The sequence below is a fragment of the Balaenoptera physalus genome, assembly GCF_965194825.1.
Source record: "Balaenoptera physalus genome assembly, chromosome: 2".
Taxonomy (NCBI): Eukaryota; Metazoa; Chordata; class Mammalia; order Artiodactyla; family Balaenopteridae; genus Balaenoptera; species Balaenoptera physalus.
Genome location: NC_138883.1, coordinates 169107893 through 169125914, shown reverse-complemented (window position 1 = coordinate 169125914; position 18022 = coordinate 169107893). Strand labels below are relative to the sequence as shown.

Here is an 18022-nt window from a genome sequence, read left to right as displayed (position 1 = left end):
TTCCCATGTTAGGGAAGTTTTCGACTATAATCTCTTCAAATATTTTCTCGAGTCCTTTCTCTCTCTCTTCTCCTTCTGGGACCCATATAATGCGAATGTTGTTGTGTTTAATGTTGTCCCAGAGGTCTCTTAGGCTGTCTTCATTTCTTTTCATTCTTTTTTCTTTATTCTGTTCCATGGCAGTGAATTCCACCATTCTGTCTTCCAGGTCACTTATCCGTTCTTCTGCCTCAGTTATTCTGCTATTGATTCCTTCTAGTGTAGTTTTCATTTCAGTTATTGTATTGTTCATCTCTGTTTGTTTTTTCTTTAATTCTTCTAGGTCTTTGTTAAACATTTCTTGCATCTTCTCGATCTTTGCCTCCATTCTTATTCCGAGGTCCTGGATCATCTTCACTATCATTATTCTGAATTCTTTTTCTGGAAGGTTTCCTATCTCCACTTCATTTAGTTGTTTTTCTGGGGTTTTATCTTGTTCCTTCATCTGGTACATAGCTCTCTGCCTTTTCATCTTGTCTGTCTTTCTGTGAATGTGGTTTTTGTTCCACAGGCTGCAGGATTGTAGTTCTTCTTGCTTCTGCTGTCTGCCGTCTGGTCTTCCCTGACATGTTTATTTATCTCAAATAGTTCTCATGACTTTCTTTCTTCTTACTGTATTTTACTGTGGAGCACTTATATATATTATTTTATACTTTATTTTTGGTGAGTTTCTCTCAGTATAGAATGCACATTCCACGAGGACAGAAACTTTGCCTTTCTTATTCACTAGTGTAGCTAGCACCAAGTACATCCTGAAATAATTCTTTGAAGAATGAACAGGGAGTAGTTCTGTTTCTCTACACAGTGGTATCGACACATTCACTAACTTGAAAGAATCATAGCTGATTGCTTCACTGTCAGTCCTTGTAAGCAGCCCAGGAACCTAAAATTGTATTTTGTAGTTCCAAAAACAACCTTCGGGGCCCAAGTCAATTTTTTCTTAAAGCAGATGTGCCTAGACATCTTTAAGAGTTTGTTCTTACAATGCATTGGAAGCATTTATCTTCCTTTTTTTTTTTTCTTTTACGAGATCATGCACAAGAGACCTTAAGATACTTGAGATATTTCAAGGTATAATCTGAAGCACCTAAAAGATATAAAGAAAATCCAGTTCTTCGGGTTAAAGTAAGGGCCAAGTCATCAGCCAAGAACAGGCACTGGGAACATTCAAAAGAGGGAAAACAAACAGCCATGATAACAGCACAGATGGTTTTAAATGACCAGAATCAACTAGTTCCGAATAGGAAAAAAAAAAAAAAAATCACCGACTTTTGTTAACTTGCAGTGTTTTGAGCAAAGGCTTTAAGTCTGTAACATTTCTTTTGCTCCTAATCATTGCTTGGTATGTACACATATATAAGATTACTTTCAGGATGTTAATTTTTTTTTCCTGAAAAATCCTTACAAGGGTTATGGTGTCACGCCTGAATATATACGTAAGCGAAATGAAGAAGTGAAGAAAGCCCAGGAAGAATATGATGACTATATCCAGGAAAACCTCAGGGAAGCAGCTATGAAAAGGCTATCTGATGAAGAAAGGGTGGCAGTTCTGCAGGTAAGCGTCTGTAGTTTACATTCATGTGTAACTCTTTAAAACATCTGTGAAAGAAAGGTCCACCATCAGTGATTATTAAGGCCAGCAGTTTGATTTTGAAATCAGAACACTCTCTTTTGCTTATAGTGACAACTGCATGCAACAAAGCTGGCTCTTTGGGGAGAGCAAAAAGTTGTGATATAGGGATTGTTGAATAATAATTTGTTTCCAACTAGGTGAGCTTCTGTTTCTTCCTGAAGTAGTGTCATAAGCAAGCTAAGCTTCTCCTTCAATGAACGTGCATAAATAAAGTAAAAAAGCATTTTGATTTTCATTCCCATGCCCCTGAATTTTTCAAAAATAATATCCATAAGGTAGATATTTTTCACTAGGTGGAGCTCTAGAATAATTGAAACTGTCCCTAGACCAACTTTTTTTTTCTTTCTTATAAGCAAGTGTCCAGATTTTAAAATAACCAGGTGTTAGGCTTTACATATGTTTTCTTTATTTGGAATAAAACAGACTTAAAGACACTTACACTGGAGTTTTTAATGCAAGACTTCTATCTGAAGCATTTAAAATATTGGGGGATGTGAGCACCGTTGCTCCATCATCTTTAGAGAGTATTTATTAAGCACCTACTTACACTGTTCTATAGTTGTGCTCTCTTGCAGAGGTAAAAATAGTACTTTATTCTTTGTTTTGTTACTTTGAAAGCTTTCTACAAAGTCATTTCTGGTGACCTTTTCAAAACAGAAAAAAAAAAGCTATTTTTACAACATTAAAATGGATTCATATGCTGTTATAAATTCTTAGCATTTTATCAGTGTCATCCCAATCATCAGTAAACATTTATTAAATGTCTGTTCTGCATAGAGTATCATGCTAAGCCCCAAGGGGCATAAAATAAAATTTCTGCTATGGATAATGTTGTAATTTAATTGATAAGAGGTGCTGTGTATATATGTACATATAGAAAGATGTGTGTGTGTACAGATCATATGTTTTATAAGGTTCACAGGCATGAACATCCAGTGCAGGACGTAGGTAGGTCTTTAGCTGCGCCTTAAACTGCAGAGTAAGAGGACATCGCAGACAGCAGGAGTGGCCCGAGGACGGAGACCCTGTCTCTTTGTTGTCAGCAATCTCTGCAATGCCTAACCTAGTGCCCAGTGTAAACACAGGTGATTAATAATGGTGCGCTGGAGAGAAGGAAGGAGGACAGGCAGGCAAGAAGTCTGGCACACATGGAAGTGGGACTCGGCCCGTCATTTTCAGGAAGAGCACCGCTCTTTGGTTCCCTCCCTCCCTCTCTCCCTCCCTCCCTCTCTCCCTCCCTCCTTCCCTCCCTCCATCAGAGTCTGCCATTCTTAAAACATACATGCCTTTGTGAAAGCCAGGTTTTCATATCTAATAAAAATAGGAAAAGAAAGGAAGAACCTCCCTGGGAAGGAAAAGGCTCTTCCCTCGGGCACCTGCTTAGTGGGTCAGCAGCTCTCAGCTTCCTGATGTGGTCGCTACAGAGTTTCTTTGTAGACACTTTGATAGACAATAGCCGATCCTCCCTTGGATGCCGTATTAGCTGGGTAGTGTAGCTGCCATGGTAACAAAGCCACGAGCTCTGTCCCTGACAAACCCTGAGCCCTGCTCCCTTCCCTGGTTGAGAGTTGCATGTAGTTCTGTGACAGTATGGTCATATGTCCCCGAGTAGGGCACATTCTGCTCATTCTTCATAAAATAACAGTCTCATTATCCAGGAAGGGATCATCTGGTCTAATTATTCCAGACTTCTCATTTCACAGATGAGGATAGAAAATACAAATATATCAGTATTAAGTGGGCACATCTGTTCATTCATCCCTCCATTCATCTACTGAACATCTAATCTACCATGTTCCACTCACTGTACCCAGCCTGGGGGATATACTGTTGTGAGCAAAACAAACGTGGTCCTTACTGTCAGTGAACTTGGAGGTTGATTTACATTGCCCCTGGTCACAACATTATCAAGTAGCTGACGAGGGACTAAAACGCACATCGACCAGTTCCCAGGCCGGTGTTTTCCTACCACATGATAAGCACGTGCATGAGAGGCAACAGAGGGAAGCTCTTCCCGCCTCGGATCCAGCATTATATAGAAGGCATACTCGGCTGGGATTCTGAAGAGAATTTACAAAGGAACTATTTACAGAGGTGAAGCAGGGCTAAGGGAACCAACAAGGAACACTGAGGCACCCAGGACTAGGGACAGTGGGAATCACCACCACCCTGGGCTGGAAGGGCAGGGGCAGGAAACAGCATTACCAGAGCTGGGTGGGAGCTGGAGCCTGGAAGAGGGGCCCCGACAGGCACTGTAGTCACGGATGGAAGGGCCAGTCGTGTCCAGGTGATGTCAAGGGTGGGGGAAGAAATGCCCCAAGCTCGCTGTCCTCCCACCGGTGCCTTCCTTGGCTGAATTCAGGCAGAGGCTGGAGGGAACAGTGCTGGGGGAGGAGCAGCCCATAGGAATAAATACCTCAGCCCCACCACCGCCCAGCCCCTAGTCACAGCGCAGAACAAGAAGGTGGAGAATGGATGGGGGTGGCAGCAGAGGAGGATGGACCTGAACACACTTCCTATTGTTTTATGACTGCTTCTCCTATGTGAAATTTTTCCAAAATTAACAATATTATTTCAGTATTAAACTAGCAGAGAGAAAAATGAAGAAATAAAGGTAAGGGAAAATCAGTATCGCTGCAGTGGATAAAAGATTTTTTTTACATGAAATAACCACAAAACCGCTAAGAGGCAATTTCGGTATAATATGAAATATCAATCACATTTAGTTCCCATCCCTAGAGGTTGACTTTGATCCAAATGTTATTGTACACACTGGAAGATAAAGAAGACTATCCTTTAAAAAGAAAGACTGCAAAACGTGTAGCTGCTGTGACCACAAATAATAGGGAAAGATCACCCAAGGAGCTATGAGAAACCTTTGATATTTCAAAGTGTATAAATACATAGATTTCTTCTCTGCAATAGGCAACCCTGTGGAGCCCTGTGGAAACATATTTCCCATTTCATAATGAAAGGCTGTAGAGAAACAGAATTCTTTTGAGGACTTCTTATTGGAATACTTCTCATACACTATTAACAACTGTGTTAGCCCATCCCCCTCTTTTTAAAATTTAGAAGATGCTTCTACCTTTTCCCTTTCCCAAATCCTTGATATAATCTCACTCAAGAAATGTTCAGCATTTGTGGCCTTTTTTCTCAACAGATCTTTTCTATAAAGTGTGTCCAAACTTGTAGTCATTTTTACCTGAGCATGGAAATAAATCATTTTGTCCCCGAAAAGTTTACAAGATTAAATTTGTACTATGAGGGCTTATTATGAAGGTATTGTTATATAAGGCACTTCTAATTCTCTCATAAATCTAAATGTATGGCCATGATTTTCAAGGACCATATTTTCTTTCTTTTTTTTTTAATCAATAATTTTAAATTATGCTACTCCTGAGCTCTGGCTAGGACTTCCAATACTATGTTGAATAAAAGTGGCAAGAGTGGGCATCTTTGTCTTGTTCCTGATCTTAGAGGAAAAGCTTTTAGCTTTTCACCATTATGATGTTGGCTGTGGGTTTGTCGTATTTGGCCTTTATTATGTTGAGGTATGTTCCCTCTGTATGCACTTTGTTGAGAGTTTTTTTTAATCATAAATGGAGGTTGAATTTTATCATGCTTTTTTGCATCAATTGAGGTGATCATATGATTTTTATCCTTTACTTTATTAATGTAGTGTATCACATTGACTGATTTGCGAATATTGAACCAGCCTTGCCTCTCTGGAATAAATCCCACTTGATTAGGGTACAGGCATACCTTGTTTTATTGCACTTCATTTTACTGTGCTTCACAGATACTGAGATTTTTACAAATTGAAGATTTGTGGAAACCCTGCACTGCCAGATGATGGTTAGCATTTTTTAGCGGTAAAGTATTTTTTTAATTACAGTATTTGGTTTTTTAAACATAATGCTATGCATACTTAATAGACTATGGTCTATTTCTAGTTTTATACCATTGTGGTCAGAAAATATGTTTGATATGATTTCAATCCTCTTAAATTTATTAAGACTTGATTTGTAACCTAACATATGATCTGTGCTGGAGAATGTTCTGTGTACACTTGAGAAGAATGTGTATTTGTCGCTTTTGGATGGAAAGTTTTATATATATCTGTGAAGTCCATCTGATCTAACCTGTCATTTAAAGTTGATGTTTCCTTACTGATTTTCTGTCTGGATGATCTATCCATTGACGTAAGTGGAATATTAAAGTCCCCTACTATTATAGTATTGCTGTCTGGTTTTTTCTTTCAATTTGTTAATATTTGCATTAATTTTTTTTTTTAAGAATTCCTGACTTATTTATTTATTTATTTTATTTTTTTGGCTGTGTTGGGTCTTTGTTTCTATGTGAGGACTTTCTCTAGTTGTGGCAAGCGGGGGCCACTCTTCATCGCGGTGCGTGGGTCTTTCACTGTCATGGCCTCTCTTGTTGCGGGGCACAGGCTCCAAATGCGCAGGCTCACTAGTTGTGGCTCACGGGCCTAGTTGCTCTGCAGCATGTGGGATCTTCCCAGACCAGGGCTCGAACCCATGTCCCCTGCATTGGCAGGCAGATTCTCAACCACTGCGCCACCAGGGAAGCCCTGCATTAATATTTTGATGCTCCTATGTTGGGTACATAAATATTTAAAAATGTTATATCCTCTTGTTGTATCAACCCCTTTATGATTATGTCATGCCCTTTGTCCCTTATTACAGTCTTTGTTTCAAAGTCAGTTTTTTCTGTCATAAGTATAGCTACCCCAGCTTTCTTTTGGTCTTCATTTGCATGGGATATGTTTTTCCATCTGTGTGTCAGGGATCATAATTTCCAGGCAATATTTTAAATTCTACTTTCAGTTTTACTTTTCATTTTTGTGTAAATAAAATGATTTGTGCACCCATAGTGAATAACAGTGTTAATTTATAAAATTTCATTGCATGAGTTCAATTAGTTTAAGACCATTTTATCAATGGAGCCTCTAGTGCATTGTGATAAGAAATGATAACTGTGCAGAGATGGAAATAACCTTTATTGCTCCTAAGAGATTCCTAATTTTGAATTTGTTGGTTTCTGAGAACATAAAACATTAACTTACATTATTGAATTAGCATATGCGTTACATGTAATGATATTTCAGTCATTTCTAGAATAAATTAATGGGAAGTATAGATCCATTAACTATATGGAGGAAGAATTCTTTCTAATACTGAAAACACATAAAAGATTATCACTTGTTAAATTGAATTTTGGCATTTTATACAATTCCATTTAGTCAGATATAAGAAAACATGGCCATGTAAGTCAGAATCAAGTGTTTTGATGTGATTTCTCTGTTGAAGAATGAGGATAATATTTTTTTTCTAAAGAAAAAAAATGAAAATTTTTATAAGAAATAATTTCCTGTTCAAAATTGTTTTTTTGCTTGGGACATCAACTCTTAAGTTGTTTTTACCAAAGCATTTGCTACGAGCTTAGTTTCATACTACTCATAACTCTGCATACACGTATTTGATGGTAAAAACAAGTACAGTAACATTAAAAACAAAGAAAATAAATACTCCCAGTGGGAATTGAGCACACAATCAAGGACAGGGTTTGGCCTCTGTACAGTATTTTTTGTTACTGTGGCCAAGAACTTGATAAACACATATCATTTTTTAGTTATTTTTGTCAGCTTTCTTTACCTGTTTACATTTTTCCTTCCCAGTGCAATTTTCTTTGCGATTTACTCTGCTTCTGCGGTTTACTTGGCTATGTACAGTTTTCTTTACCATTTGCAGGGGCTGAAAAAGAACTGGGAAGAAGTACATAAGGAGTTTCAGTCCCTCTCGGTCTTCATCGACTCCATACCAAAGAAGATTCGCAAGCAGAAGCTGGAAGAAGAGATGAAGCAGCTGGAACACGACATTGGTGTCCTCGAAAAGCACAAAATTATTTATATTGCTAATAAGCAATAGTGGATTTTTAAAAATATAGTCATTTTAACATAGAAAAGAAAACCCACAGAAAACATAGAAATTAAATCATAAGTTTTTTTCAAAGAGGAAAATACTATGAAGAGTATAAAACTAGTCTTTACCAAAACGCTTAGGCAACATTTAAAGAATAATTGTATTACTTACTTACATAGAGAAAAAAAAAATTATTTTTTCACCAGTGTCAGGGTTTCCATGTATAACCTGATTAAAATTTGATGTACTTGTTTCAGATAAACATTCATTTCTGGGCCCTGAAAAATAAAGTCAGCACTCAGAACTTCACGTTTTTTTCTACACTGCGTAATACAAGGAATACAAGGTTAAAAACTGTAAAGTATTTTGAATTGGAAATAGTGGTGTAAGCTTTTTTACTACTCTGAAGTATTTTCTACATATTATTCCAGAGATCCAAAAATTACATATATTTTCTGGTAGTCTATGTCATTTGCAGCTATTCACACCTATAAATATTTTTAATATCCATAATGTTATATATAGGCTGAGAGGTTTACATTTGGAGGAAGAAAAATTAAGAAGATAACATAAAATCAAGGAGACAACTTATAAATTGTGTTACTAAGGATTGTTGAAGAGAATACCCTTCTTCCTGACATCCAACTTTTAAAAACTGCTATTCTAGGTGCTTTATTCCATAATTTACTATGTGTATTTCACTAAAATGGATATTACTTTTTCTTTTTGGCTTTCTCTATTTCATGAATTCTAATGTTTCTATTTGTAAGGTTACATAATTTATTAAGCAATAAGTTTATGTAAGTAGAGCTGTCTTCAACTCAAAATAAATGAGCCTATAAATGTCCAAGAAGGAAAAGATTCTTTTATGAAATTTTAAATAGAGAAATTTGGTAAAATATATGAAACTATAAAATATCAGAGCAATAACCATTTTTACTGCTTACACTGATTTTTATCCTGTTGGCAACACAGAAAAAAATGATAATTTTTTCAGGCTTTTCCACAAACACGGAATTTGGGAGCATTGTAGAAAAGCTAACTTTCATTAGAGAAAAATTTTTATATACAAATATTTTTGAAAACTCACTTTAAACTTTTTTTCACGTATCTGTCTAGGCATCATTTCTTTATTCCTTTATTACCTTAGGACAGATATAAAATAAAGAATAGTACAGTTGACCCTTGAACCATGAAGGGGCTAGGGGCGCTGATCCTCCACACAGTTGAAAATCTGCGTATACCTTATAGTTAGTCCTCTGTCTGTTTGGTTCCTCCATATCCATGGTTCCATATCCTCAGAGTCAACCAACCACAGATTGTGTAGTACCACCATGTTTATTATTGAAAAGAATCCACGTGTAAGTACACCCACACAGTTCAAACCCATGTTGTTCAAGGGTCAACTGTATATGATAAATTCTCATTTATGCAGAATTTCCTTCCTTTTTAAGGCTGAATAATACTCCACTGTCTGTATATACCACATTTTGCTTATCCTTTCTTCTGTTGATGGACACTTGGGTTGCTTCCACGTTTTATCTGTTGTGAATAAGGCTGCTGTGAACATAGGTATACAAATATCTCTTCGAGACCTTGCTTTCAATTCTTTTGGGTATATATCCAAAAGTAGATTTGCTGAATCATATGGTAATTCTATTTTTAAGTTTTTGAGGAAATGTCATACTCTTTTCCACAGCAGCTATACTATTTTACATTACCACCAATGCTGTACAAGTGTCCCAGTTTCTCTGCATCCTTGCCAACACTTGTTGTTTTCTGTTTTTTGGTAGTAGTCATACTAATAGGTGTGAGGTGGCACCTCATTTTAGTTTGGTTTGCATTTCCTTACTGATTAGTGATGTTAAGTATCTTTTCTTGTGCTTATTAGCCATTTGTATGTCTTCTGTGGAGAAATGCCCTTTGCCCATTTTTTTAATTGGATTGTTTGATTTTTTTGTTGTTGTTGAGTTTTAGGAATTTTCTATATATTCTGGATATTAATTCCGTATCAGATATAGGATTTGCAAATATTTTCTTCTATGGGTTGCCTTTTTACTTTATTGATAGTGCCTTTTGATATACAAAAATGTTCAATTTTCATGAAGTGTCCAGTGTGTCTATTTTTTCTTTTGTTACCTGTGCCTTTGGTGTCATATCCAAGAAATCACTGCCAAATCCAATGTTGTAAAGGATCTTTTATCCTGTTTTTTCTTGCAAGAGTTTTATTGTTTTAGGTCTTACATTTAGGTCTTTGATCCATTTTGAGCTAATGTTTATACATGATTTAGTAAGTTTTAAAATCAGAACGTTTTGAATCCTCCAGTCTTGTTCATCTTTTTCAAGATCATTTTGGCTATTCGGAGTCCCTTGAGAGTCCACATGAATTTAGGATAGGTTCTTTTATTTCTGCAAAAAAAGGCCATTGGGATTTTGCTAGTGATTGCATTGAATCTGTAGATTGGTTTGAGTAGTACTGACATTTTAACTATATTAAGTCTTCCAATCCATGAACATGGGATGTGTTTCCATCTATTTTTGTCTTCTTTAATTTCTTTCAGCAACGTATTATAGTTTTCATTATACAAGTCTTTCACCTCCTTGGTTAAGTACATTCTTAAGTATATTTGATGCTATTGTGAATGGAATTGTTTTTGTAATTTCCTTTTTAGATCATTCATTGTTTATAGAAATACAACTGACTTTTGTGTGTTGACCTTATATCTTGCTACTTTGCTGAGCTCAGTAATTAATTCTAACAGTTATTTTTTGTGTGTGAAATCTTTAGAGATTTCTACATGGAATATCAAATAATCTGCAGATAATTTTACTTTTTCCTTTCCAACTTGGGTGGCTTTATGTCTTTTTCTTGCCAGCTGCTCTGACTAGAACTTCCAGTACTACGTTGAATAGAAGTGGTGAAAGCAAGCATCCCTGCCTTGTTGCTGATCTCAGAGGAAAAGCTTTCAGTCTTTAACCATGATGTTCACTGTAGGTTTTTAGTATATAGCTTTTATTATGTTGAGATAAGTTCCTTTTATTCCTAGTTGTTGGGTTTTTTTTGTGTTTTTATCATGAAAGGGTGTTGTGAACATCACTTTTTAAACTAAGAGCTATCTCTCAAATGATCAGTGTGTTCTCTCCTAGTTATCAAGCTATGTGGGAAGAAAAATCATAATCAAAAGGGTATCTTGGCTAGAACAGAGTAAAAAAAAGTAATTAGATTATAAAAATCTCTTCAGCTAACAAAGCTCATTCATTGTAATTCAACAAATACTAACTGTCTATAATGTGCCAGGAACTGTTCTGATTGCTGGGTAGAAAAGTGAACAAAATAACTATGTTGGAAGACACAAGTAATCAGACAAATGCATCTATAATTAGAAATTGAAATTAGTGATCGGTAAGAAAAAAAAATAGGAGGCTATTTTGCAAGGGAATATAAAGTGAGTCCTAAATCAGATTTTATAGTTAAGGGGATGCATTTCTCAGGATCCGACATTTAAAAATAGGCTAAAGAATGAGTAAAAGTTAGGAGAGATGGGGAAGAGAAATATTGTGGAGGGAAAAAGAATCCAAGCAGAGAGAATAAAATGTGTAAAGGATCTGGGGCAGGAAACCCTGAACCCATAGGAGGAAGGCAGCCATTAGGGCTGGATGGTACTTAGAGAAGGGAGAAAGGTGCAAGGTGAAGATGAAGAGGGAAGCAGGGGCCACTGGTGTGTTTTAAGCAGGGAGGTGGCACGAGGTGAAAAATATTTTTATTTTTTTATTTTTTAAATATTTATTTATTTGGCTGCACCAGGTCTTAGTTGCAGCACGGGGGATCTTCGTTGCCATGTGTGGGATCTTTAGTTGCAGCATGCAGGATCTAAGTCCCTGACCAGGGATTGAACCCGGGCCCCCTGCATTGGGACCACAGAGTCTTAACTGCTGGACCACCAGGGAAGTCCCAAAGAGTATTTTTAAATGATCATTTGCTATATGGATTAAAGTGGAAGAATGAATGAATGTGGGGATACTAATTAGGAGACTATCATAGTCCTCCAGGTAAAGAAGATAGTGGCATAGACCAAGGCTGTGGTAGTGAAGGCAAAGAGTAGCTGTTGGCTTCCAGAAATATTTAAGAAATAAAAATGTAACTTGGTGATGGATTGAAAGGAGAAGAGAGTGGTTTCAAGGATGACAGCTACATTTCTGATTTGAGCAACTGGGCAGTGAGGGCACCATTTTCTGAGGTGGAAGAATCTAAAGGAGGAGCAGATTGGAGGAGGTTATGGTGAAGAATGAAAAATACAATTTTTTTTTAAGCTAGTGTTCTTTCTTTATTTTTTGGCCACATCATGCGGCATGCAGGATCTTAGTTCCCCAACCAGGGTTTGAACCCGTGTCCCCTGTATTGGGAGCGTGGAGTCTTAACCACTGGGCCAGGGAAGTCCCAAGAATACGATTTTTGACGTGTTGTATTTATGATAATCTTGTGACATCTAGCTGGAAATTTAGATAGGTAGGTAGATATTTGAGTCAGAAAAGAGATCTGGGGTAGAATGATAAATTTTGAAATTCAGCAGTGTGAATGAGACCCTGGGACAAAGAATTGAGTGAGGAGACAGTGAATGAGCTCCCATCAACTGGTGTGTTCAGAAGTCAGATGGGAGAGCAGGAAGGAGCAAGGAGATGAAAGATGGAGTGACCCAAGAGGTCAGAAGAAAACCAGGAAGCCAAGAAAATTCAAGAAAGGAGTGCCCTTTTCCTAAGGTAGAACTTTGAAAATGGGAATGAAATTCTCAACACCTGGCCACGCCTTCCTCTTCCCTGCTCTGAGCAGGATACAGGTCACCTTCTATATGGGCTCCTCTGCTCCTGTTTTATATTTGCAGTCCAAACTCTTATGTGGAAATCCTTTTATCTCTCTAGGTATGTTAATCTCATTGATCGATGTCCCAAAATTAGCATGTGACTTAAGGTGCCCATTAATACAGCCCACATGAACACAATTCGACTACCAAAGTGAAGGAAACTTTTCAGCAGCTCAAGGACATTTTTCAGCAGTTAAGGAAGCCAATGCTGCTTAATATCATAATTAACTCTTTAGAGGGCAATCTAATTTCACAGAAGGTGGTCTATTCATAAATACTGATTACTCCAAGTTGGAGACAAACATTTATAAGGGACAAAAAGAGCAAGGTAGTTTTTTTGGAGCATTTCTTTCTTCCTGCTCTGATGTGCTATGGTGAAAAAAATCAGCAGGTCTGACTCTGACAGTAAGTTATGTGACTTTTTGGGCAATCACTTAGTGTTCCTCAACCTTAGTTCCATCTATAAAGCAAACTGAACTAGATTCTGTCTCACCCTCCTTCCAGTTCTAATGGTATATCGCTATAAAACTATATGACTATTTTCAACCTCGCTTAAGCAGAAGTTTGGTCTTTAGACTGATCAGAATGCAGAAAATCGTTAAGAGGATCCAGAGCCAATGATTTTCACCAGCCCTCATCAGCTCAACCTGCCATTTGACAAACTGGAAAAAATGTTAAGTAAAGTGAAAACCATCACTTGTTTGCAGATCTTTTTAGATGAAGATTTTCTTAATAATAGTCATTTGAGGTTTTCAATCACAGGGTGTTCACTCTAAGGATTTTAAGTAGATGGTCTCTCTAGAAAACTAGTGCTGAAAGGAAAAAGGAAGGAAGGGAGGACAGGAGAGAGGGAAAGGGACAGGGGGAGGGAGGGGAGGAGAAGTGTTTAAAAAGAAATGGGATAATGTCCCTTTAGCTAGAAAGAGTGGTTCCAGTTACAGAAGAACATTCTCTCTGACTGTACCAGAGCCTCTATGCTTTTAGACGATATCTGACAAAACAAAACAAAACAAAAAACAAGAAACTTGTCTTCATAATAAAAAAATACTGAATGAGGTCATTTTTTCTTCACACATAATGTGCCTGATGAGAAAGAACTGAAATTAGCAACAGACTAAGTTAATGCTAATTATCCCTGAAAACTAAAGATAATGTTTCACAGGATTGGTGTAAAACGACCATGCACATAATAATTTGTTTAAACTGCACATGCAGATATGGCCTTTAGATACAGACTTTTTATTCTAAAAGATGCTGCCTCTATAGGAAATGAAACTGGATGGGTGTTTGTTTGTTTGTTTACCTGCCTTCACTTAGGCACTCAGATGAGTGTTGTCTATGAAGTTAGGGTATACACTTACCTAAATGATGCTGCTGATGTGGAAAACATCTGTGGAATTCTTTTGGAATAAAAAGCATTCCTCCCACCCCTGAACCTCTACCACCAAGTTCTCCTTTCCTGAGACAGCCAATGCTTCAATTTTTTATGAACTTTTTAAAAACTCAACTAAGAGCACACAATAACACTTGCCTTTTCAGTTAGTAAGCTCGTTTTTTATCAATACATAATGTTCTTCATTCCTTTTTGTAGATGAATGGTATTAAGTTGTATGGGTGTATATAATATATTTTACCAGCACCCTACTGATGGACATTTAAGTTATTTCATTTAAGTTTTTTCAGTATTTCCTATTAAAAGCAATGCTGAAGTAACTGACCTTGAACCTACCTCATTTTACACATTTGGCTATATTTGTAGAAAATCATTCCCAGGAGTAAAATAACTAGGTCAAAAGGTATGTACACTTGTAATTTTATTAGAAACTCTTTTAAATTTTGCTCTGTGTGTGTGTGTGTGTGTGTGTGAATAGGTGATGTATATACATGGTCAAAAATTCAAAATTCATAACTACCCAAAGGTGAGTAAGGAGAAGTAAGTCTCCCTCATGCTTCTTTCCTGTAACCACTGAATCCCCCTGCCCAGAAGCAACCACTGTGACCAGCCTCTGTGTACTTTCCAAATAATACTCTAGGCATATGTGTGTAAGATAAAAGTAATGATATATGTGTCTATAGGAGAATTACTCCGATTCAACAGATATGTGGTTATGTCGGTGGAGATCAGAAGACTCTTGCCAAGATAGGTATCATATAGTCAGTGTAAGCACTCAGGCAAGGAATAGCTTTTTTATCGTCCCATCATTCATTATCAGCAATTATCTGTAGATTCCATCAAGAAAGCAGAGGTTTTATTGATTTTCACTATGCCTGTGTGTTCATTCTGGATGGAAGAGAGGCCATGGATATGGGACCTTGCCCTGTCCTTGGCCACACCATGTTGAATTTCCAATCTGGGTTCATTGCAACCATCTGAGATCTGCTTTCATCTTCCTGGGGGTGGGGTGTGCATTGAGTCTACTGATTCCTGTGTTTGGTGTTCTTCTCTTTCTTAGAAACACTGGAAGCCTACACATTTATTAACTTTAGATTGCAGGCCACATTCAGAAAACCTCCCTTAACTCTATTCACTCCCATCTTTCTGTGCAAACTGGCCTGAGTTCTTCTCTTTCTTAGTATCTTGTTAAAAACAAGAAGCAGTTGACCCACCACAATATCCTAAGTTTTTACAAACAGTCCCCCTTGAGAGTGTAGCTAAGTCACGTGGTTTCTCTTCTGTGACAGTACAAGAGACAATTTTACCAAATATTTTGCCGTGGAATAACAAGGGTCAGCAGCTTCCCAGCCTGCCCAAGAATCTTTCCTATTGTGCTTATGCCACCCTGTTCATGACTGTTAAAAGGAATTGGACCTTTCATGGCTCAGAAGTCTGTCAAGTCTTACCTTTCATAGGATCCTGTTCCAATGATGTGGTTCTTGTATCACCTAAGTGGACATAATAACCAGAGTTTGCTATTACACGCTCAAGGCCCCCTATTCACCAATAGGATTCAAAGTTTCTTTTAAGCAAGGAAAGCAACAAAACAGAGGGACCCAGCAGCTGTCTGCTTTCCTTTCTATCTCCTGGCCTTTTTGAGGACAACACAAAGGACAAACTTTAATCTTGTGCAATTCCCACATGTATGAGCTGTGCTTTTTGGACTGATACAGGTTTCTTTTATCTTCATTGGCTTTGAGGAGACAGTGAAATTTTCTCCTGGGTAAGCTCTATGGCTGTACACAGCCAGCAGGCTAGGATTCAGGCCCAGCACCCTGGAGGTCACATGTGGTTCCATCTGGACAAACACTTCAAAACAAATTCCCTGGCTTTTCTTCAGAATTATTGAGATGACAGGCAGCTGCCACCCACGTGGTAAGATGGTGTCCAGCACTAACACGAAGGCCTTACAGTATGTGGGTGGTAGACAGTGAGACTGGTGAGTTAGGCTTTAAATTATTAAATTATCTTAGAATTTGGAACACCATCTTGCTATATCATTAAACTGCTATAATTCTTTTGCAGTGCACCCATAGCTTTTCCAAAAATCACTGTGACACACCCTTTGGGGATTTAAAATACAGTAGTAAAGCCTAAAAGACTCTATTTCTTCTAAGTGTATTTTATAACGTAAAAAATAATGTGCCAAGGTTCCAAGTTTTCAGAATTTCTAGTTATTTCAGAATTAGCCAAACAAGTTAATGACAATTGACTCATACACTTTTTGAAAATTAAATAAAATGGAAACTTTTCATAAAGTAAAAATGTAAGCCACAGGTCTTAAAGAGAATAATCCTCTTTGTAAAAAACGCATTATTCTAGCATGATTTAGTCTTGTGTTTCTAGTAATATCTCATACGTTTAAGTATATTTTAAGCAGTTATCTGACATTGATTCATCATATGGCACTTTGGGTATTGTTTTAGGACTCAGGTATTTTTCATGTAAATGGAACTTAATTATATTGAGTGTTCAGACTGATATTTTATTATTACAATCCCTTTAATACACACATTGAGGCTAATTATCTTAAAATAGATTTTTTAAAAACTATTTTAAATGGTTAGATTCTTTTAAAAGTCACATCAGAATTCACGTGTTCAAGATATTTTATTCAAATGTTTAAGAGAAAACTAATTCTAAAATTATTATACTTGCTAACCAGTATTCTTATGGGGGTCTTATGTAGTGTGATTCTTTTTACCTGCTCTTCCACCTTACACATTGAACTTTTCTATTGCATGTTCTTAAGATCATATTTTGCTTATTCATCCTTCTCATGCCCATATCTCTGCTTTGTTCCATGCTTTTCTGTAGACACAAAAACTTTTCATTTCCAGGACAAATAGTAGTATAACCATTTATAAATGTCAGTTAAACTCAACATATAGAGAGAGCCAACAATGGACAAAACTCAGTTGAAGTGACAATGACTCAGTTTGCTCATGTGTGTATAATGAAACATCACAACTGCACCTAGTCAATAGTGACTATGAGATACCATGAATTCTAAGGCAGCCTCATTTCAGAGATGTTTTGATGTGAAAACTATGCATCTTAAAGTAGATGTAATATAGTAGTAGCCCTTATACTAAAACATCACACCACCTCCTAGATGTTACCTTTCTTTTAAAACCCGGCTCAAGTCCAGCTCATTGTGGAAGCGCCCACGATTATTACACCACTCAACACACCACGTTGTTCACAGAACCCCGAGTATCCACTTACGCAGTGGTATGTCGCACTTGCTCTCTTTTTCAGAATAAATTCTTAGGAGCCAGGCTGTAAGAATCCTCTTTGATACTGCTTAGCATGGCTTTCAGCTGACAGCTGGGGTGATGCCCTCCTGGGAAATTAGAGCAGAATAAAAAGCAGTGGGCATCAAAGTGCCCACTTCGATGGTTAGTTTAGCAAACTTATAGTTTGATCATTCGATGTGCAAACATTTCCCCTTATATTTAGAGCTCTTGTCCTCCCTCTGTAACACCTGCCTATTAAATCCACAATCTGTTGGATTTGACTCCTAACCAATGCTTAATTTGTGTAGCTTAGATATTTCTGTGAAAATTTACTACCATGATTACTCTACCATCTAATGGGGGGAAAAGTTTTGTTCCTATGGTAACTGTTGTAGAACAGTGCATACTTACTATACTTCTAAAATATGCAGCCCAACCTTGTGGGAATACACATCATCTTGAAAGAATTTTCTCCCTTCAATAAAGATTGATATTTTCCCCCATTTTCACCTGATTTCAGAATAAAATAAAACTTTGTAAGAAGTGCTAAGGAAGAGCTTGAGGAAATGAGAACCGTGGATGGGTCTCGCCCCTGCAGCTGTCACGGGAGAGCAACGCAGCCCTCAAGTGGTTTCTGAGAATACATGTCCAATCCCTCTATGGCTGTATTCCTCCCAGACTCTTTCTGTTTTCCATGTCTCATCATGTTTGCTGTGTTTGGGATGTTGCTATGCAAAAATGATATAAAAGAGTGGGGTTTTTTCCTAAGGCAATCAAGCTTTGCAAATGCAAGTTTAGGATGATGCAGAAGTTTCTCAGAAAAATTTTAGCATTCCTCGGGGAATGATTTAAGAATGCTCATGATAAGA

At 37.2% G+C, this 18022-nt stretch overlaps 1 protein-coding gene across 4 annotated transcripts in view; it reads left to right on the top strand.

The window, feature by feature from the left end:
- The window catches only part of ENKUR (enkurin, TRPC channel interacting protein), a 54292-nt gene that overhangs the window by 22952 nt on the left and 13318 nt on the right, over window positions 1-18022 (top strand). For 3 of the 4 annotated variants that reach the window (XM_082452950.1, XM_082452949.1, XM_082452947.1), the window contains exons 4-5: window positions 1448-1594; window positions 7450-12152. In XM_082452950.1, coding sequence (XP_082309076.1) covers window positions 1448-1594; window positions 7450-7626 — 324 coding nt within the window. In that variant the 3' untranslated portion in view covers window positions 7627-12152. Of the gene's footprint in view, window positions 1-1447; window positions 1595-7449; window positions 12153-18022 lie in introns of those variants that run through there. The other variant, XM_082452948.1, reaches the window with a different exon arrangement.